Genomic DNA, 22,859 nt, shown 5'->3' with positions numbered 1-22,859 from the left:
TTCAACATCCCACTCTGATGAATGGACAGATCATGGAAACAGAAATTAAACAGAGACATAGACAGACTAAGAGAAGTCATGAACCAAATGGACTTAACAGATATTTATAGAACATTCTATTCTAAAACAAAAGGATATACCTTCTTCTCACCACCTCATGGTACTTCTCCAAAATTGACCATATAATTCGTCATAAAACAGGCCTCAATAGATAGAGGAAGGTAGAAATAATCCCATGTATCCTATCAGACCAGCAAGGGCTAAAGCTGGTCTTCAATAACAACAAGGGAAGAATGCCCACATAAACATGGAAATTGAACAATGCTCTCCTCAATGATAACCTGGTCAAGGAAGAAATAAAGAAAGAAATTAAAGACTTCTTAGAATTTAATAATGAAGGTACAACACACCCAAACTTATGGGACATGATGAAAGCTGTGCTAAGAGGAAAACTCATAGCTCTGAGTGCCTGCAGAAAGAAACAGGAGAGAGGATATGTCAACAGCTTGACAGCACACCTAAAAGCTCTAGAACAAAAAGAAGACAATACACCCAGGAGGAGTAGAAGGCAGGAAATAATCAAACTCAGAGCTGAAATCAACCAAGTAGAAACAAAAAGGACCATACAAAGCATCAACAGAACCAAAAGTTGGTTCTTTGAGAAAATCAACAAGATAGATAAACCCTTAGCCAGACTAAGGGGAGGACACAGAAAGTGTGTACAAATTAACAAAATCAGAAATGAAAAGGGAGACATAACTACAGAATCAGAGAAAATTCAAAAAATCATCATATCCTACTACAAATGCCTATATTCAACAAAACTTGAAAATCTGCAGGAAATGGACAATTTCCTAGACAGATACCAGGTACCAAAGTTAAATAAGGAAAAGATAAACCATTTGAACAACCCCATAACTCTTAAAGAAATAAAAGCAGTCATTAAAGGTCTCCCAATCAAGAACAGCCCAGGTCCAGATGCGTTCAGTGTAGAATTCTATCAGACCTGCGTAGAAGACCTCATACCAATACTATCCAAACTATTCCACAAAATTGAAACAGATGGAGCGCTACCCAATTCCTTCTATGAAGCCACAATTACTCGTATACCTAAACCACACAAAGACCCAACAAAGAAAGAGAACTTCAGACCAATTTCCCTAATGAATATCAACGCAAAAATACTCAATAAAATTCTGGCAAACCGAATCCAACAGCACATCAAAACAATCATCCATCATGATCAAGTAGGCTTCATCTCAGGCATGCAGGGATGATTTAATATATGGAAAACCATCAACATAATCCACTATATAAAAAAACTGAAAGATAAAAACCACATGATCATTTCATTAGATGCTGAGAAAGCATTTGACAAAATTCAACACCCCTTCATGATAAAAGTCCTGGAAAGAATAGGAATTCAAGGCCCATACCTAAACATAGTAAAAGCCATATACAGCAAACCAGTAGCTAACATTAAACTAAATGGAGAGAAACTTGAAGCAATCCCACTAAAATCAGACAAGGCTGCCCATTCTCTCCCTACTTATTCAATATAGTTCTTGAAGTTCAAGCCAGAGCAATCAGACAACAAAAGGAGATCAAAGGGATACAGATTGGAAAAGAAGAAGTCAAAATATCACTATTTGCAGATGATATGATAGTATATTTAAGTGATCCCAAAAGTTCCACCAGAGAACTACTAAAGCTGATAAACACCTTCAGCAAAGTGGCGGGTATAAAATTAACTCAAATAAATCAGTAGCCTTCCTCTATACAAAAGAGAAACAAGCCGAGAAAGAAATTAGGGAAACATCACCCTTCATAATAGTCCCAAATAGTATAAAAAACCTCGGTGTGACTTTAACCAAGCAAGTAAAAGATCTGTATGATAAGAACTTCAAACCTTTGAAGAAAGAAATTGAAGAAGACCTCAGAAGATGGAAAGATCTCCCATGCTCAAGGATTGGCAGGATTAATATAGTAAAAATGGCCATTTTACCAAAAGTGATCTACAGATTCAATGCAATCCCCATCAAAATAGCAATCCAATTCTTCAGAGAGTTAGACAGAACAATTTGTAAATTCAACTGGAATAACAAAAGCCCAGGATAGTTAAAACTATCCTCAACAATAAAAGGAATTCTGGGGAAATCATCCCTGAACCCAAGCAGTATTACAGAGCAATAGTGATAAAAAGTGCATGGTATTGGTACAGAGACAGACAGATAGACCAATGGAACAGAATTGAAGACCCAGAAATGAACCCACACACCTATGGTCACTTGATTTTTGACAAAGGAGCCAAAACCATCCAATGGAAAAAAGATAGCATTTTCAGCAAATGGTGCTGGTTCAACTGGAGGTCAACATGTAGAAGAATGCAGATCGATCCATGCTTATCACCCTGTACAAAGCTTAAGTCCAAGTGGATCAAGGACCTCCACAGCAAACCAGATACACTCAAACTAATAGAAGAAAAAGTGGGGAAGAATCTTGAACACATGGGCACTGGAGAAAACTTCCTGAACAAAACACCAATGGCTTATGCTCTAAGATCAAGAATAGACAAATGGGACCTCATAAAACTGCAAAGCTTCTGTAAGGCAAAGGACACTGTGGTTAGGACAAAATGGCAACCAACAGTTTGGGAAAAGATCTTTACCAATCCTACAACAGATAGAGGCCTTATATCCAAAATATACAAAGAACTCAAGAAGTTAGACCACAGGGAGACAAATAACCCTATTAAAAAGTGGGGTTCAGAGCTAAACAAAGAATTCACAGCTGAGGAATGCCGAATGGCTGAGAAACACCTAAAGAAATGGTCAACATCTTTAGTCATAAGGGAAATGTAAATCAAAACAACACTGAGATTTCACCTCACACCAGCGAGAATGAGAATGAGAATAAGATCAAAAACTCAGGTGACAGCAAATGCTGTCAAAGGTGTGGAGGAAGAGAAACACTCCTCCATTGTTGGTGGGATTGCAGACTGGTACAACCATTCTGGAAATCAGTCTGGAGGTTCCTCAGAAAATTGGACATTGAACTACCTGAGGACCCTGCTATACCTCTCTTGGGCATATACCCAAAAGGTGCCCCAACATATAACAAAGACACATGTTCCACTATGTTCATAGCAGCCTCATTTATAATAGCCAGAAGCTGGAAACAACCCAGATGCCCTTCAACAGAGGAATGGATACAGAAAATGTGGTACATCTACACAATGGAATATTACTCAGCTATCAAAAACAATGACTTTATAAAATTCATAGGCAAATGGATGGAACTAGAAAATATCATCCTGAATGAGGTAACCCAATCACACAAAAACACACATGGTATGCACTCATTGATAAGTGGATATTAGTCCAAATGCTAGAATTACCCTAGATGCACAGAACACATGATATTCAAGAAGGATGACCAAAATGCGAATGCTTCACTCGCCTCTTTAAAATGGGAACAAGAATACCGTTGGGAGGGAATAGGGAAGCAAAGTTTAGAACAGAGGCAGAAGGAACACCCATTCAGAGCTTGCCCCACATGTAGCCATACATATACAGCCACCAAACTAGATAAGATGGATGAAGCAAAGAAGTGCAGGCTTACAGGAACCGGATGTAGATCTCTCCTGAGAGACACAGACAGAATACAGGAAATCCATAGGCGAATGCCAGGAGCAAACCACTGAACTAAGAACGGGACCCCTGTTGAAGGAATCAGAGAAAGGACTGAAAGAGCTTGAAGGGGTTTGAGACCCCATATGAACAACAATGCCAACAACCAGAGCTTCCAGGGACTAAGCCACTACCCAAAGACTCTACATGGACCTACCCTGTGCTCCAACCTCATAGGTAGCAATGAATAGCCTAGTAAGGGCACCAATGGAAGGGGAAGCCCTTGTTCCTACCAAGACTGAACCCCCAGTGAATGTGATTGTTGGGGGGAGGGCGATAATGGGGGGAGGATGGGGAGGAGAACACCCATAGAGAAGGGGAGAGGGAGGGGTTGGGGGATGTTGACCCGGAAACCGGGAAACAGAATTACAATCCAAATGTAAATAAGAAATACCCAAGTTAATAAAGACGGAGAAAAAAATGATAAAAAGTCTCACCAACATGACCACCTAACATGAGCTGAAAAAGGGTGACAATAGTGAACAAGTCAAAGTGGAGAGAGAAAAGCACATGGTCACACACACACACACACACACACACACACACACACACACACACACACGAACATGGCAAAAAAAAGAACTATAGGCAACCAAAAAAAGCTAAGAACAGAAAATGTGGTCTTTTACAGGGACAAAGACTCCAAATGGTGATCTAATATTGTCTTAGTCAGTGTTATGCTGCTCTGAAGAGACACAATTAATTAGGAAAACAATCGGGGCTGGTTTACAGTTTCAAAGGTTTAGTCCAGTGTCATCATAGTGGGAATTATGGCTGTACACAAGCAGACATGGTGCTGAAGAAGTAGTTTGGCAGTTCTGCACAGGATCTTTGGACACCAGGAACAGAGAGACATTGGGCCTGGCTTGCATCTGAAACCCCAAAGCCCACCCACAGTGACACACTTCCTCCCACAAGGACACACCTACTCCAACAAGGCTACACCTACTAGTCTCTGTTAATAGCACTCTCCATTGATCAAGCATTTAAATATATGGGCCTATGTGAACTTTCCTACAAACCACCACATAAACCACAGCATCAGCTCTGAAAACATACATACAAATAACAGTATACTACTGAATGAGCAGGATATATAAGCATGTATATATGTGTATACATGTATATGTATGTGATGTGCATATATATTTATATGCAATGGCAGTTGAGGATAAAAGGGGTCATGAATTTTAAAAAGTGTGGAGAGAGGTATATGGGAGGGAAGGAGAGGAAGAAATGCTGCAATTATATTATAATCTCAAAAATAAAATGAAACGAATTAAGCTGACTGCATTGCTGGGCAGTGCCCAGGCCAGGCACAGAGAATAGGAAGCGCACTGTCAGTGTGAGGCTCAGTAAGAAAGTCTACAGAGCCTCTTCCTGGGAAGCCAGAAAGGAAGAGTGAGGGGAGTGGAAACCCCCAGGTTCCTATCTAAGATGTCAAAGACATAGGGAAGCAACTGCCATGGAGTAAGAGGTAAAGAAATTCAGCTGCACTGTACTCTAAGGAAAACTTAAATGAGATTTATTTTATCTTACACACATGAGTATTTCACCCGCATGTACATGTGTGCACCAAATGCATGCCTGGTGCCCACCGAGGTCAGAGGAGGGTGTTGGATCTCCTGAAATAGGAGTTATGAAGAGTGGGACGCTGCCATGTAGATATTAGGAGCTGAACCCGGGTCTTCTGCAAGACCAACAAATGCTCTTATCCTCTGAGCCATCTCTCCAGCCCCAAATATCTACCTCTAAAGTCAAATAATACAGCAACCATATGAATGAATCATGAATATGGAAAAGACCCATCACTTCTCCAGAAATAGAAATAAACGCTGTCTCCAGAATTTTTAGCACAGGAAAAATGGAGTGAACAATTAGAAATGATTGAATAGGAAATTAATAATTTAAAAATAGAACTGTAGGCTCTACCAGATGCAATGTGGTAAGATAAATAAAAGAAATACGAGATGTGTTAAAAGACATGAGTAATAAATTGAGAAGTTTCAGAATACATAAAACATAAAAAGTGTGTGCAATATGTTTAATTCAAATGCAGGATGAACTGCAAAAGCGCTCCATCATCGACTCCCTGTCTGCCATGTGTCTGTAATATGAGACAGTGGACCCTATAGTGTCAACTGGCTCAGGCTTGCCTTGCTGCTGAAGTCTACTCAAGAGCTAACTTCACTAGTTGAGGCTTTGCTAACAAGGCTAGCACCATTGTAGCCATGGACCTCCTACCTCCATTACCTGTGTGGACCATGCATTAGGAGCCAAAGCCAACCTCTTTGTTTTACCCAGCTGTCAATAGTTTTGTCAGGGTAGCGAGAAACTACTGATAGAGATGAGGAGTGGTCCCATTTTGACCTTTTTTAAATCCATTGGTAATATCATGGCGCCACTTCAACCAATTGTTCTCATGAATTTAGAGATAGTGCTGCAGACTGAACCCAGGGCTTCATGTATGCTAGGTCAATACCCTATCATTAAGCTATACCCCAGCATACCTGGGCTAGGTAAGTACCCTATCACTAGCTATACCCTAGTACTACCTATGCTAAGTAAGTACCCTATCACTAAATTATACCAGCCAGTATACCTGTGCTAAGTGAGTGCTCCAACACTGAGTTATACCTCTATGGTAGGTCAATCACTTAGCTCTCAACCCAGCACGCCTATGCTAGTAAGTGCTGTCACAAAGCTATATCCTCAGTACCTTCCCCCACTGTTTTAACCTCCTTGGTAATAATCTACTTTTCACAAGCACTGGGCACAAGGAGAAAATGTCACTGATAATGAAAGCCAAGAGGAAATGGTTCACTGTCATGATTCTCTGTTGTAAATCTCCATTTCTTCTCTCAGTCTGGGGCAGAATTTAGTCCATAAGTATTTCTCTGTCTGGGTAGATCTGAGGAGGGTTGAGCCTCGCTTTGGTTTCCAATTGTGTTAACCAATCATTGGTTGATTCCTCTAACTAAATTCCATCCTTAGTAGAATGCCTTTGCCTCCTTTGGGAGCAATGCATATTAATATAGCTCAGACCATACCTGCCCCCCAAAGGCCCATGTCCTGAACCTCATGTTGGTGCTATTAAGAGGAAGCAGAGCCTTGAGGTGGTAGAGCTTCTTCCGATGTCTTTACATCTTTGGAGTCAGGACTAGAAGTGACTAGTTGATCCCTATGCTCTTCTCTCTGCTCTCCTCCCTGAATATAAAGTGAGTGTTTTCCCTCAGCTCCACACTCCTGCCATGGTATCTGCATTATCTAAAACAAAGAAGTGAATCTATCATGAACTAAAACCTAATCTGAGCCAAACTAAACCTTTTCCATAAGATGATTATCTCAAGTATTTGTTAGGTAGGATAGCAAAAAGCAGATTAGCATATGTGCCAATCATAATTTATAAACAAAGCTGTTTCAGTTGGTTTCCATCTTTCTTGGGGTGGTCCAAGAGTCAAAGGCAGAGTTGAATGGTTGAGAGTCAATGAGTGCTTAAGATCATTGAATAGCTTTGTTCTGGAAGTTACCTGGTTCTTTTCTTTTACCAGACTAGGTCTCCATATACTTCCTATAGGTCCCTTTTTGTTCCTGTCAGGGATGTACCTGAATGAGGGAGAGAGAGAGAGAGAGAGAGAGAGAGAGAGAGAGAGAGAGAATGAGAATGAATAAAAAAAGAAAAAGGAAGGAAACAAAGAAAGACTCCAATAATGTTGCACTCAAATGGGATTTCCTACTTATCATTTTACATTGCATAACTAAGAAACCCACACATGGCCTTCCGGGGTGGGGGTGGGGGTGGGGGTGGTTCCCATTTGATGTGAAGATCTGTTCTTTGCTTGTTTTCCCAACTCTGCCCAAGACCACAGGGCTTATCACTTGTCCTCAACAACCTCCCTTACACTGGTGAATACATTCAGTGATGAGTCCCGGAAAACGGTTAGTTGTCTAGTCCTTACATTTCCTCTCTGCTGGCAGTTCAACTCTAGGTGACAACCCCTGCCAAGCAGTTCTTTCTACACACCCCCTTCTCATTTCAGTAGGTCTACTGGGGTGCAATAGAGTACTGAGTATCTCTGTGATTCCTCCATGCTCAAGCCATGCTTCTGTGAATATGGATGCTATTTGATTGCTTCATCTGCTTCCTCCCAGAATCTTATCTGATAGAGCAAAGATCTTCTATCTGCAAAAATGAATGTCTGTTGCAGTTATTACACAGATGCTATAACCTGTAACTAGGTCCAAGAAGGGCACAAAGAGAAAAAGACTATCCAGAGAATGGTAAGCCCCAGTCAGCCGTGGCTATTTCCTTATTTGAACCAGGTTTATAGTCTCTGCAGGATAAAGGCTCACCGTAAGCCCTGGTAACTGCTTGCCATTAGAGCCAGGTTTATGATGGATTCTTCTCTTATTAGAAAGGAATAAAGGAGGGTTGATGAAATCAACACTTGACCAGACTTCAGCAGCTGAGAAAGCAAAGTGAGCATCACCAATTCATATTGCAGGCAGGTATGATGGGTGGGGGTTGTTGCTATGTACCGAAAAACGCTTTGTAGCATATTTCATTCTCCTTTGTTTTGTTTTTTTCTCCTTATACCACATGATTTAATACTACAAGTAGATGGTACAGGCAGCAATTGACATCATAAACAACAAAAACAGTTTATGGCCTACTCCAGAATCTGTTGCTTTTCTTTCTTTCTTTCTTTCTTTTTTTCTTCTTGCTTTAATCTGATGCTCATATCTTTCCTGACACCTCAGCCCATGCACCTGAACCATTTCCCTTGTTACACAGTCAGAAAGGATGTGCCAACCTGTCATTAAAGATAGCTGCCAAGTCCTCAGGTGGGTATAGGTGTGTGGTCTGGTCGTGTTCTAAGCATTTTGACAGAGCCATAATACAAAGTAATTTGCATTTAGTTAATTGTATTCCCTTATATGTATGCGTCACCATCTACTCAGAGGTATTTTCAAAAACCAAAAGACAAGAATTCTGTTGGGGTCCAGGAACAGCCTCACAAACCACTCAGACACTGTTCTCAGTCAGCTATCCATGATTTATTGAATGCACACTCCACGACTGATTAATCAGGGACACAGCCAAGAGTTGGGATCCAAAACTTTGACAGGAAGTCCTCAGGACTGGTTTTTATATGGGGTAAACAACAAACAGGTGCAGTTGCAACATTTACGACATCTGAAGGAAGCAGTGTGCCCGACCTTTAACATTTACGACATCTGAAGGAAGCAGTGCTGCCGACCTTTAACATTTACGACATCTGAAGGAAGCAGTGCTGCTGGACCTTTAACATTTGACATCTGAAGGAAGCAGTGCTGCCGACCTTTAACATTTACGACATCTGAAGGAAGCAGTGCTGCCCGACCTTTACATTTACGACATCTGAAGGAAGCAGTGCTGCCGACCTTTAACATTTACGACATCTGAAGGAAGCAGTGCTGCCCGACCTTTACATTTACGACATCTGAAGGAAGCAGTGCTGCCCGACTTTTAACATTTATGACATCTGAAGGAAGCGGTGTTGCCCGACCTTTAAGCGGACAGGCTCAGTCTAAAGGTGAGAAGACTAGGGAATGTCCAAAGTCCAGGAGGCTCCATGACAAAACACAAGTTGTTTTTTTGTCAGGGCAAGGAACAATAGGTCAAGATTATGTGCTACAAAGTGAAGTTTGGGGGACTACGTCAGAACTATTGTCAAATTTTAATTTTTAACAAATTCCTATCCTATTGTTGGACTTTTCCGGAGATGTGAATGAACATTTGAATATTTATCTCAGATAGTACACCTATAACTGATCAAAGAAACTGTCCTACCCAAGTCTAGCTTAAAGAGCCAATGGCTTTATTGAGATTACATGCAGGGACATAGGTGAACGTTACTCTCAGAGGCATGGAAGGCTCAAACGCAGCTGCTTAACAAGATTGAAGCGTCTGCGCATACATAATCACAAAAGCTGCATCGCTGGAACTCCTGTTTTCCAGCACCCTTTATTTCCTGAATAACCTTTATGAGCCTTACTACTTTCTGAGCTTCTTGGTCCTTTTGTGTATCCTTATCTTCCTGAGTCTCCTGAGCTTCCTTCCTCCCTTCTAGAAAGAAGGTTTCAATGCCCAGGAAATATAGGGTACATACCAAATGTTAAGGAAACTAAGAAACGGTGTTCTTAGAGACTAAATCATATCTACGAGGAACAACATGAAGGATTTCCATAGCATAAAAGGAAATATCCATGGCATGGAGGAGTGTGTTTGTGCATAAAAAGTATAGGATGAACCCTTCCTTCAAGTATGAGATCATCCTACACCAGCATTGTATGGTGAGTGTCTTCTATGCTGACCACTGAATCCTCAGAGTTCCTCACAATAGGTTATCTGCCATGAATATTTATGTAACACTTGATGTTACTGATAGAGACCATTTTCACTTTGACTTTGTTTTCTGTGCTAGGTCTGTGCTAGGTCGAAATGTATGCAGCCATGCACCAAGGAGATCACCGACCAGTTTTTAAATTGGAGTAGACTTTTGCCTGGATCTAACTCTAGAGTGGACTGAGCATGAAACTGTTCAGGTTTTCATGTTCATCCAGTAGACTGAGATTTTCAGACTCTATAATTTATATTATATATTCTATATTAGATATGTTATATATAGTACATCATATAATATATAATATTACATATATATGTATATATATGATCTATGGCCTGCATCAAAATATTTTACTTCTCTAAACCTAAGCTTCTTCATCTATAATAGTGTATACATCATGAAATCAAAGGTAAAGCACTGCCTGTTACATACTAAAAATTCCATAAATATCAACTTCACTGGCATCACACTAAAATGTGTATCAAGAACCATACACATAGGGATACAATGATCACGCCTATGGCTTTTGCATTTCAAATATTCTATAAAACAAGAAGGACCTTGGAAGACTTCCGCTACCCTTTAAACTTCTCCCAGAATAAGTGGGGAATCATAATATGAACTTTATAGATTCTTCTACAGAATTCTCTAGCAAGGCAGCACAGTTCACCTGCTGCAGTAGCGTTGAATATGATTGTATTGTACAGTTGTATTGATTATGTTGCATGGGGCAATAATGGATATAATAAAAAATAACAGGAAAAGCCAGAACCCAGAGAAATAGTTCTTAGCAAGAATTTTTCCTTAGGTAAGAACAGTAAAAAATACACATTGCAAAAGCCATCTACAAAAGTCTTACTTTCTAGGACAAAGGGGATGATACTCTCAATGGTGGGCTTTCCTTACTGTCAGATAGATGATTCGGGGTGTCACAGTTTGGTGGCATGCTCGTTTTAAAGGTAATCCCTTCCACAGAGTGACTTTCCAATGGTTCACATCCTGTATGCCCTTCTGTGGTGTAACCTCACGTTACCCCACCAAAAGAGCTTTATTTTTCTACCTTACTGAATCTCAGCCTTTTCCCTGAGATTCCTTCAATTAGCTGAATGCCAGAAATGTATTCTATGCCAACATCAGATGTAATCATTAAGTGGCCTGACAGCATTAAAATGCCAAAGCCCAAAAGAAAAGACAACTATTACTCCTCCATCCCACAGCTTTAGTGGGGTTCTCAGTGCACAGCTGCCAGTCAGGCACGGTGACTCTGGGTAGCCACCAAGTCAAACGTTCAGCTCACTCAACGCCTCACCTCCACCTGGCAACAGGCCAGACATTCCTCAGAGACAGGCGCACCTTGAGAGCAGTCAACCCATAAAACTAGGGGATAACAAACTGATTAAAACTCTGTGAGCTGCTTTCTTAAAAATTAATATGTAGCCAGAAGTTTACTCAATTCAACCCGATTTACTCCCCTCTATCTAACTGCTAAAAAAGCTAGATGCTTTTTTAAAACTGCTTTCTTCTATACGTGGTTGAAATTTACTTAAGATAAACTACATGAATATATTTAGCCAAGACTGTTAACATTATTAAGAAGCATAGCAGAAACCCAATGTTAAAACTTTAATTTGAAGGCCAGTGAGACAGGAAACTGGAAAAGGAAATACCATTTGAAATGTAAATAAATAATTGTATCTAATAAAAAAAAAGATGGTATGAGGGCCAGTGAGTCAGTTTAGCAGGTAGAAGTGCTTGCCCATAAGCCTGATGACTTGAGTTTGGTCATTGGTCTCAGGAGGTCATAGGAAAGAACTGATTCCACCAAGTTGCCCTCCAACTGCCACATTTACTCCACGGCATGATTATGCTAGCTCACACTGGAAAACACACACATTTATTTTATAGTTGAGACTTTGATGTGATTGAAATTTCCCAACACTGATAGATTGGATTAACAACAATAGCTCAATAAGCAAATAATTCTTATCCATATCCATTGAAGTAAAGAGCCAACCTAACAAAATACTCAAAACTCTTTTAGCTATTGCTAGACTTAAAAACATGCAGAAACGTCGATTAAAGAAAAAGAGGCCATAAATTTAAGAGAGAACTTGGGGAGGGGTACATAGGGGGGGAAGATAATGGGAAACCCAACAAATGTTTGCAAACTATTTGTAATAGTAACATAAAGGCACAAAAAATAATAATTACAAGGAAGAAAAAGGACTTTGTCATGGTTGATCTTACTTATGAACTTGATTGATTTAGCATCCCCCAAGAAGATGTATCTCAGTGTGTATAATGGGGTTTCCAGAAATATTTAACTGAGCATTGACGAGCCACCCTGGGTATAGGTGGCACCATTCTTTGTCCTGGGGTAGCAGACAAGCCAAAAAGAAGAAAGCAAGCTGACTTTGTATGCCATGTGACCAGTCATCCCACACTCTTGCTGCCATGATTCCTCACCAAGAAGGACCCAAGTCTGGTCAACCTTGTGACACTGCAACATGATATTGTCACCTATAAAATGTGTGTGCAAAAACCACAGTAGAATATATAATCCTTATAATGAGATTAATGCCAACATCTCATTTTGGGTGCAAATTTTTAAAAAAAAGCCTATCAATGATTGGGTTTCCCCATATGAATGTAATGCGAGATCTATTGACCAAGAAAAGTGCGAATATTGGAAATACGAGTTGATACTGCACCTGAGAATCATAGAGAACCGATGTGAGGCAGCAGCTGGTAGAGAAAGTATGGGGTCCCATAGCCTAGATGTGCCTGGAAGTTGGACACACACACACACACACACACACCAATGAGGCTCAGAGCTGCAAGTAAGGAAGCTAGAGAGATGGAAACTGTGAGCAGATACTATATGCTTGGGCTGGAATGTTAAAGAGATGGGGGACTCCCAAGTGATACTAAATTTCAAGATAGAGTGGAGCATGGGAAAATTCAGGACAGAGCCAAACAAGACAAAGGCGAGTGTAATGGGCACTGAACGGAAGGGTACTAGAGAAGCTATAGATGTTATGTGGTGAGGGATCCCAGCTAAACATCCCAATAGTAGTGTGAGGTGGGATGGGCTTTGGAAGATGAGAAGTCTTCCTTTATGATGGTTAAGATGCAATAAAATCACAAGCCTCCATATCTATGAAGGCAGTTATGCAGTTCCCGCGAGAGTGAACTAGTTGCATGGTTCTCCCCTCCACTCCTTCCCACATTCCCCCACCTCTCCTACACACATTCTGACGTTCTACACCATCTGTCATGTCTTCCACCGTGAAGCCCTCAACTAAGCCAAGAAGTGGGGAGTGCCTTGCTCTTAGCTGCCATGCCTCCCCCAGAACTGTGCTCAAGAATAAACATCTCTTACCCTGTAAAGTGGTCTCAGATATTCCGTTATAACAACAGAAAACAGACTAAGACAACATGACTTTCTCTACATTCTTTCTCTTTTTTTTGTATGTCATATCTCATTACATTAATTTTTTTCCACCTGACTACCAGTGGCCCTGCTTCATTCACTAGCCTTCTCTACTCTATGTGAGCCTTATCATTTTGGAGTTCTCAAGTTGTGTGTGTGTGTGTGTGTGTGTGTGTGTGTGTGTGTGTGTGTGTGTGCATTTCAGCTAATTCTATCACTACTATTAAATTCAGGCATTCTGTAAAATTTAATGAACACTCTGTGTGGGTCAACTCTACTTGTTTCCAAACAGGGGTATACAACTTTATGATTTTAAAGGACATCTTTTTCTTATCATGTCCAACGTGGCGTTCAAATATTAGCAAGACAATGTGGTGCCTAGCCACATGGATTTTGCTATATTTTGCACAAGTACGAATAAAACAATTTCTAAAATAAATTTAAAAAGAAAAGCTAGAGGGTTCAATAAAATTCACTCAATAACTCTAAAGCCCTGGCCCTCACTCTGCATTTGTAAAAGGGATTATTTTTTATTAACTTGGATATTTCTTATTTACATTTCCAGTGTTATTCCTTTTCCCGGTTTCTGGGTTTCTGGGCAAACATCCCCCTAATCCCTCCCCCTCCCCTTCTTTATGGGTGTTCCCCTCCCCATCCTCCCAGCATTGCCGCCCTCCCCCCAACAATCTAGTTCACTGGGGGTTCAGTCTTAGCAGGACCCAGGGCTTCCCCTTCCACTGGTGCTCTTACTAGGATATTCATTGCTTCCTATGAGGTCAGAGTCCAGGGTCAGTCCATGTATAGTCTTTAGGTAGTGGCTTAGTCCCTGGAAGCTCTGGTTGCTTGGCATTGTTGTTCATAAGGGGTCTCGAGCCCCTTCGAGCTCTTCCAGTTCTTTCTCTGATTCCTTCAACGGGGGTCCTATTCTCAGTTCAGTGGTTTGCTGCTGGCATTCGCCTCTGTATTTGCTGTATTCTGGCTGTGTCTCTCAGGAGAGATCTACATCCGGCTCCTGTCTGCCTGCACTTCTTTGCTTCATCCATCTTGTCTAATTGGATGGCTGTATATGTATGGGCCACATGTGGGGCAGGCTCTGAATGGGTGTTCCTTCTGTGTCTCTTTTAACCTTTGCCTCTCTATTCCCTGGAAGGGTATTCTTGTTCCCCTTTTCAAGAAGGAGTGAAGCATTCACATTTTGATCATCTGTCCTGAGTTTCATTGATCCAGGCATCTAGGGTAATTCAAGCATTTGGGCTAATAGCCACTTATCAATGAGTGCATACCATGTGTGTTTTTCTGTGATTGGGTTAGCTCACTCAGGATGATATTTTCCAGTTCCAACCATTTGCCTACGAATTTCATAAAGTCATTGTTTTTGATAGCTGAGTAATATTCCATTGTGTAGATGTACCACATTTTCTGTATCCATTCCTCTGTTGAAGGGCATCTGGGTTCTTTCCAGCTTCTGGCTATTATAAATAAGGCTGCGATGAACATAGTGGAGCACGTGTCTTTTTTATATGTTGGGGCATCTTTTGGGTATATGCCCAAGAGAGGTATAGCTGGATCCTCAGGCAGTTCAATGTCCAATTTTCTGAGGAACCTCCAGACTGATTTCCAGAATGGTTGTACCAGTCTGCAATCCCACCAACAATGGAGGAGTCTTCCTCTTTCTCCACATCCTCGCCAGCATTTGCTGTCCCGTGAGTTTTTGATCTTAGCCATTCTCACTGGTGTGAGGTGAAATCTCAGGGTTGTTTTGATTTGCATTTCCCTTATGACTAAAGATGTTGAACATTTCTTTAGGTGTTTCTCAGCCATTCAGCATTCCTCAGCTGTGAATTCTTTGTTTAGCTCTGAACCCCATTTTTAATAGGGTTATTTGTCTCCCTGCGGTCTAACTCCTTGAGTTCTTTGTATATTTTGGATATAAGGCCTCTATCTGTTGTAGGATTGGTAAAGATCTTTTCCCAATCTGTTGGCTGCCGTTTTGTCCTAACCACAGTGTCCTTTGCCTTACAGAAGCTTTGCAGTTTTATGAGATCCTATTTGTCGATTCTTGATCTTAGAGCATAAGCCATTGGTGTTTTGTTCAGGAAATTTTCTCCAGTGCCCATGTGTTCGAGATGCTGTCCTAGTTTTTCTTCTATTAGTTTGAGTGTATCTGGTTTGATGTGGAGGTCCTTGATCCACTTGGACTTAAGCTTTGTACAGGGTGATAAGCATGGATCGATCTGCATTCTTCTACATGTTGACCTCCAGTTGAACCAGCACCATTTGCTGAAAATGCTATCTTTTTTCCATTGGATGGTTTTGGCTCCTTTGTCAAAAATCAAGTGACCATAGGTGTGTGGGTTCATTTCTGGGTCTTCAATTCTGTTCCATTGGTCTATCTGTCTGTCTCTGTACCAATACCATGCACTTTTTATCACTATTGCTCTGTAATACTTCTTGAGTTCAGGGATAGTGATTCCCCCTGAATTCCTTTTATTGTTGAGGATAGTTTAGCTATCCTGGGTTTTTTGTTATTCCAGATGAATTTGCAAATTGTTCTGTCTAACTCTTTGAAGAAATGGATTGGTATTTTGATGGGGATTGCATTGAATCTGTAGATTGCTTTTGGTAAAATGGCCATTTTAATCCTGCCAATCCATGAGCATGGGAGATCTTTCCATCTTCTGAGGTCTTCTTCAATTTCTTTCTTCAGAGTCTTGAAGTTCTTATTGTACAGATCTTTTACTTGCTTGGTTAAAGTCACACCGAGGTACTTTATATTATTTGGGTCTATTATGAAAGGTGTCGTTTCCCTAATTTTTTCTCAGCTTGTTTCTCTTTTGTGTAGAGGAAGGCTACTGATTTATTTGTGTTGATTTTATACCCAACCACTTGGCTGAAGTTGTTTATCAGCTTTAGTAGTTCTCTGGTGGAACTTTTGGGATCACTTAAATATACTATCATATCATCTGCAAATAGTGATATTTTGACTTCTTCTTTTCCGATCTGTATCCCCTTGACCTCCTTTTGTTGTCTGATTGCTCTGGCTAGAACTTCAAGAACTATATTGAATAAGTAGGGAGAGAGTGGGCAGCCTTGTCTAGTCCCTGATTTTAGTGAGATTGCTTCAAGTTTCTCTCCATTTAGTTTAATGTTAGCAACTGGTTTGCTGTATATGGCTTTTACTATGTTTAGGTATGGGCCTTGAATTCCTATTCTTTCCAGGACTTTTATGTGATAGGGATTTTAAAGAGGTATACTAATGTTAAATGAGATCCTACGAGTAGGTTTGGTTTGATATAACTAGTATCCCTAAGAAAGGAGAAAGAGACACCAGGCACATAGCTATCGCCCAAAGAAATTACTATATGAGTGCACAGAGAGAAGAAAGAAATCCACACAGTGAAGAGAATGCTCTATGAAGAAACCAAGTCAGCCAACACCTTGACCTTTGGCCTGACAGCCTCACTCCTGTGAGAAAATTGATTTCCACTGGGTAAGCTTCTTGGGAATATTTTACTATTAAACCCCTAGTAGACTCATTCCATTGTGTTTGGAGGCTATCCTCCCTATAAATAGGCCAATTTTTCATTTCACCAGCCAAATCTATCTCCACAACTTAGCCTCAATGTATGCAAATTCATACACAATTAAAAAATTCATACATGATAAAAACTCATCTGAACACAACTGTGTTTGCTTCTTTTTATTCTGTTTTTTTTCTCTGCTCTGTGGTGCTGAGAGCTGATCCTAGGGTTCTGTACACTGTGGGTGAGTGCTCTGTCACTAAGCTCGCTCTCTGTTCCTGAAGATGGTGTTTAAAAGCATGGTTATCTCTGCTTGTGGAACAAGACTCTGGTAAGTTAAAAACAAGTCTTTCTTTGTCCTCTGAGTTCTAAGAGAAGGGCTTGGGGATTTAACTATGTGGTAGAAGGCTTGCCTAGGTTAGGTCCTCAGTTCCATTACTGGTGGGGTGTAGTGTTGGGAGGGGAGGGGTTGGGGGGAGGGGAGGGGTTGGGGGAGGGGACACGACACAAAATAACAAAAGCTTTTTGAAAAATGATGACTAGGCTGTGTGTGGATTAGGCTGTGTGTGACCTCGTTTGGTTAAACTGCAACCTTGACAAAGATCACAAAAGAATAAAAGTTTCCAATCCAGCTTTGAATGTCTCTCTACTAAAACTCAACACCCCTCACCTAGCCCCCTCCCCCCACTCCCCACTCCCCACCCCATCTCTTCTCTTGAGCTTGTATCCACCTTGCAAGCAAGACACTGCCTTGTATGAAATCACTCGCCTCTTCTGCTCTTTGAGAGCAATGAATGGTCTCCACCACCCTTTAAAATTCATGACGATCCTTTGCAGAGAATAAGGATTCAATAAATGTTTGAATAAAGGATCTCTCAGCCCCTGGGTTCTATCCTCTGGCAATCCTAAGCCAAGGCTTTAAAGACTCGCCAGTAAGACCTGAGCTTTGCCTTTCACCTTGCTCCCTGGAGACAACTGCTCCTGCACTGTGCAAAGCCAGAGTCCTCCCTCTTGGACAATCAATTTTAACTTGTGACTCCAGATTGACTGTTGAGCTCTTCTCCACTTAACTCTTGACAGTCTGTGGTGGTTTGAGTGTGAAGTCTCTCCTATAAGATCACGTGTTTGAAAACTCAGTGAGGCTATTTAGGAAAGCCCTAAAACCTTTAGACAAGGAACCTCACTAGAGGAAGTGGTTTACTAGGGGCAGGCCTTGGGGTTTCACAGTCTGGTCCCAACTCTCTCAACCTGCTGCATTCCAACGGTAGATGTCAGGTAGACACTTCATTCTCTTGCCTCTGAGCTTCTCTGCCAATATGACATTATCTCCCTGAACTGTAATCCAGGGTTGCCCTCTGGTCGTTTAAGTTGCTTCTTCACAAGTATTTGGTTACAGCAACAAGAAAAAACAACTAATGTACAGCCCTTTCCCATGGATTGTGGCTATATTCTGTGGCGCGTTTCTAGAACCACGACCCCCAGCACCCCCACATCCTTTCACCTTCTCTGATGAGCCATTTTGCTTCCCGACCTGACCTGAATCATCATCAGCGTCTCAGGTATTTTGCCTGTCTAATTCCAGAATGTGGTAGTTTGAGTGGGAAAGTTCTTCATAAACTCATATATTTGAACACTTTGTCCCCAGTTGGTAAGACTGTTTGGGACTTTGGAGAGGCGGGGCCTTGTTGGAGGAGGTGTCCCTTGGAGCAAGCTACCCGGGTTTCCCAGGGAGCTCTCCCTGCCTCTTGCCTGAGAATCAAATTACAAACTCTCAGCTACAGATTCAGGGCCCTGCCTCCATGTCTGCCTGCTGCCGCTGATGGGCTAACCCTATAGAACGGTAAACCCTGAATCAAATGCTTTCTAAGTTGCCTTGGTCATGGCGTTTTATCCAGACAATATTTAAACTTAACTAAAACACAGAAAAGTCTGCATAGAAAATGCAGCAAGCTTTTTTTTTTTTTTTTTTTTTTTTTTGGTTCTTTTTTTCGGAGCTGGGGACCGAACCCAGGGCCTTGCGCTTCCTAGGTAAGCGCTCTACCACTGAGCTAAATCCCCAGCCCCAGCTTTTTTTAAAAACTCTGTATTTCATGATTTGATGGTCTAAGAGTCTATGCTTTGTGTTGTGTCTTCAGAGTGTAAGAGTGCAGTAAGAGGGTGACCTTCAATGCTGAGAAGTCAGGCGAATTGTGGCGTATTTCTTTTAGCCTCATAATGGTTATAACTTCCGAAGCCCCCCTCACCAGTCTAAGGACCGTCCTCTTGAGTGGAAAGTCCCCTACCACCATGACTGTTTTAAACCACCATGGTCAAATAAAGCTGACACCTCAAGAGTCATGAGATCTCCCGTTTCCCGGGACAAGCTTTAACCCTGTGTTTTCAACTGTTCTTTAATAATTTTGGAACTCGATCACTATATGGCGCGGGCACCTCGACTGCTGAAAGGACTCCCTGAGCCCTTCACTGTGCACTCCTTTAAATAACTAAACTTAAGACAGTTTCTCTTTGTATCGTCATCGACCAGGTAATTTCGAATTTGATAATCGCTTTATCTGCACCATATCCAACACACTTTGAACCGAGCTCTTACACAGTGAAAGTTCTGCAATTCAGTGAGAGAAGAGGCTGAAAATTGAGGAGACTGAAGACTAAGTTTTCAAATTTGCGAGGGTGGGTTAACTCTCCCCACTCACTGTACCAGGCTTCTGTTTTGAAGAGTTACCTGAATTCATCTGGGTCCCCTTGAAGATTTAGGGGTAGGGATGAGAGAGGGAGCGAGAGAGAGAGAGAGAGAGAGAGAGAGAGAGAGAGAGAGAGAGAGAGAGAGAGAGAGAGAGAGAGAGAGAGAGAGAGAGAGAGAGAGAGACCTCGATACTGAGAGCGCCTCTTGGTACCCGTTGCAATGGAACAAAACCACCACCAGAGGGTAGTGAAGGACAAAGATCTTGAGACCTGAGACCTGAGATCTGTCCAGTTCCGGGCACTCATTTCAAGATCTGTCCGGGAGGGCCGGAGTGGGGGGCGTGGCCAATAGCAACGCTGTACTGCAAGACTGAGCAGCAAGGTCCAGAATCCATCCTGCTTTTAAGTGAATTCGGGCACCGATCCGATTGCTATTGTGCATCACAGCAGGGCCTCTCGCCACGCCCATCCCTGACCGATGACTTAGGTGGCCTGAGGTCAGCTGCCATAGGCCAGGACGCGGGGTGGGAGGGGGCGTGGCCGACTGCGGTCCACTCGGGTCAGATACTGCCACTCGGTGGATGAACTTTGTCCCTTCTGTCGCCTGACCCGGGCCTATTTAGATCTCAGACACTGACAGCGGCTGTTAGCCAGGCAGATTGGGTGGCACTCCGCAGCACTACCCGGAGACAGCTAACAGTGCAGCCCGAGTGATCTGGGAAGCCGTTCTCAGTGACCGACTTTTCTAGTCCTGTTCCACGCGACCAGCAGAGACATGAATTACTCAAGGTTCCTCACTGCAACGAGCCTGGCCAGAAAGACATCCCCTATCAGAGCTACAGGTGAAAAACAAAGCCGGAGCCCGCTCCGCTCTGCAAGAGTTGAGTTTTCTTAGCCGAAGCTCTGTGCGGTGCCCTGTTTTGGTGATCACCGCTAGGTCGCGCCCATTCATTCAAGTGTGAAGACAGTCTGTGAGCGTTAGTGAAGGAGGAGTTACTTAACTTTTGTTCACTAAGAGCTTGGGCCAGAGGCAAAGCAAAGCAGTGACTACTTTTGCAGGAGTATTTAGAGATGAGCCTGGGGGCCAAACATGGGGTACACCTTGCAAGAAAGGCTCTACAGGGAAGACAGGACTGGGGAATGGGAGCCAGAGGTGGAGCAGGTAGGTATTGGGCAACGGGGAGAAAGGCCTTCTGCTACTGCGGAGAGCCCTTTTTCTTGGCCATCTGCATTCTTGGATTCCTCCGGCAGTGAGGAAGCCTAGAAAAAGTTATTTTGCACTTATTTTAGACTAGCATTCAGTCTTAGCCCAGTATGCTGCTACGTCAGACTAGAGGAGCAGTAATTCAATAAACAGCAAGAATACTCTCTCGGTGGCGGAGGCCACCATGTCCAACATCAGGTACCCGTGAGGGCAAATCCAAATAGACGATGCTTCTCGCTGCAGTTCGGCCTCTTTAGAAGGAAATTTCGTTTCTGAAGGCAGAGTTATCGTGATCTAATCCCATCTTTAATATATCATATCGAGTACTAGATTCTAGTATAAGACTTGGTCAGAGACACTAACGTTCAGACCACGGGACAGTGGACGAATTTTTTTTTCCGTGTTTATCATAGTGGAGATAATGAGTAGAGCACCCAAAGACATCATCTCCCTGGCTCCTGGATCTCCGAACCCGAAAGTGTTCCCCTTTAAGTCAGCTGTCTTCACTGTGGAGAACGGAAGCACCATCCGGTTTGAAGGAGAGATGTTTCAAAGGGCCCTCCAATATTCCTCAAGCTATGGGTAAGTGTTCAATAGATGTAGGCTCATACTGGTTCATTTTCCAATGCCATTGATAAAGTGACTGAATTCTTTTGTTGATGGGGTGTACAATGATAGGGGAAGTTGGGAGAAGAAATTTTAAAATACAAAAACCAAAATCAGTACTAAATGCTTCACACACCCCAGGGACTAGCTTTCAACTTTAAATGACTGGGAAAGCCAGAGAAACATCTAGAAGAAAGTCCCATTTGAGCTGAGTATGATACTGAAAAGAACACTAGGTGAAGCATCATAGTGGGAAGAGAGAGGAAATGTATGGAACAGTCCTTGAACAATAATGATCTTTCCTATTTTAAAAGAACTAAATGTGGATGTATTGTTTTTATAGAAAATAGACTCTCTTCTCATATATTTTATCCTGAAATATGCTTTCCTCGCCACTCCTCCGTTCCTCCCCAACTCCTCTCCCATCTAGATTCATTCCCTTTCTGTCTCTCATTAGAAAAGAACAAGCTTCTAACTCAACATGACAAAATTTAAAATATAAGATGGGGCAAAAACTGTCACATTGAAGTGGGACACGGCAACCCAACAGGAAGAAAAGAATCCCAAGATCAGGCAAAAGAGCCGGGGACACACTCATTCTCACAGTCAAGAGTCCCATAAAAACACTAAGCCAATAGCGGTAATGTATGCCGAGGACCTGTTGTAGACCCTGGTAGGGCCTGTACTTGCTGTTTCAGTCTCTGTGAGCTAGTATGCACCTTTCTTAGTTCATTCAGAGAACCATGTTCTCCTGGTGTCCTCTATTCCCTCTGACTCTGACCTCTGCCTCAACATTCCGTGAGCCCTGAGGGAAGGGATTTGATGGGAAACTCCAATTTACACTCTCTCTACATAATGCCTGCCTGTGGGTCTCTGCATCTGTTCCCATCCACTGCCTCTCTGGTGATGCTGGATGCAGCGTCCCTCTCTGACTATGCCAGAGTATCATTAGAAACCATTTTGTTTTGGTTTGGTTTTTGTTTTTACCGGTTGTGTTTGATAGGTCTTTGAGCTATCTCGTCTTGGGTTTCTAGTTTACCAAGCATTGTTGGGGATGGGCTCCTGCCTATGGAGTGGGCCAGAAGTCAAATCAGACATTGGTTGGCCACTCCCACGAGTTCTGTGCAACCATTGCGTCACAGATTGTAGGTCAAAGATTTAGTGGCTGGGTTGGTGTCCACATTCCTTTTTCGGTACTCTAAAGAGTACCTTCCCATACCAGAGAAACTGAAGGCACCGCGTAGACACCAGCTGAACAGCCATTTCACTGAGTTGTGTGGGTGTTGTCCTCAGCAATGGCACCCCCTTGGCCCACAACTCAATTGAATGCAACCC

The 22,859-nt window shown here is 42.1% G+C and overlaps 2 protein-coding genes across 5 annotated transcripts in view; one reads left to right on the top strand and one right to left on the bottom strand.

Moving 5' to 3' along the window:
• Positions 1–22,859, bottom strand: part of Erich1 (glutamate-rich 1) — a gene marked incomplete at its 5' end in the record, with an annotated part of 52,793,804 nt that overhangs the window by 47,786,241 nt on the left and 4,984,704 nt on the right.
• Positions 17,252–22,859, top strand: part of Aadat (aminoadipate aminotransferase) — a 38,068-nt gene continuing 32,460 nt past the window's right edge. The window contains exons 1-2 of one of the 5 annotated variants that reach the window (XM_087588007.1): positions 17,252–17,363; positions 21,332–21,500. In XM_087588007.1, coding sequence (XP_087444133.1) covers positions 21,340–21,500 — 161 coding nt within the window. In that variant the 5' untranslated portion in view covers positions 17,252–17,363; positions 21,332–21,339. Of the gene's footprint in view, positions 17,364–20,235; positions 20,877–21,331; positions 21,501–22,859 lie in introns of those variants that run through there. The other 4 variants (XR_015639376.1, NM_017193.1, XR_015639375.1 and 1 more) reach the window with 4 other exon arrangements.

This window comes from Rattus norvegicus, chromosome 16 (assembly GCF_021556685.1).
Source record: "Rattus norvegicus strain SHRSP/BbbUtx chromosome 16, alternate assembly SHRSP_T2T, whole genome shotgun sequence".
NCBI classification, from domain to species: domain Eukaryota; kingdom Metazoa; phylum Chordata; class Mammalia; order Rodentia; family Muridae; genus Rattus; species Rattus norvegicus.
This window is presented reverse-complemented; position numbering and strand designations above follow the sequence as displayed.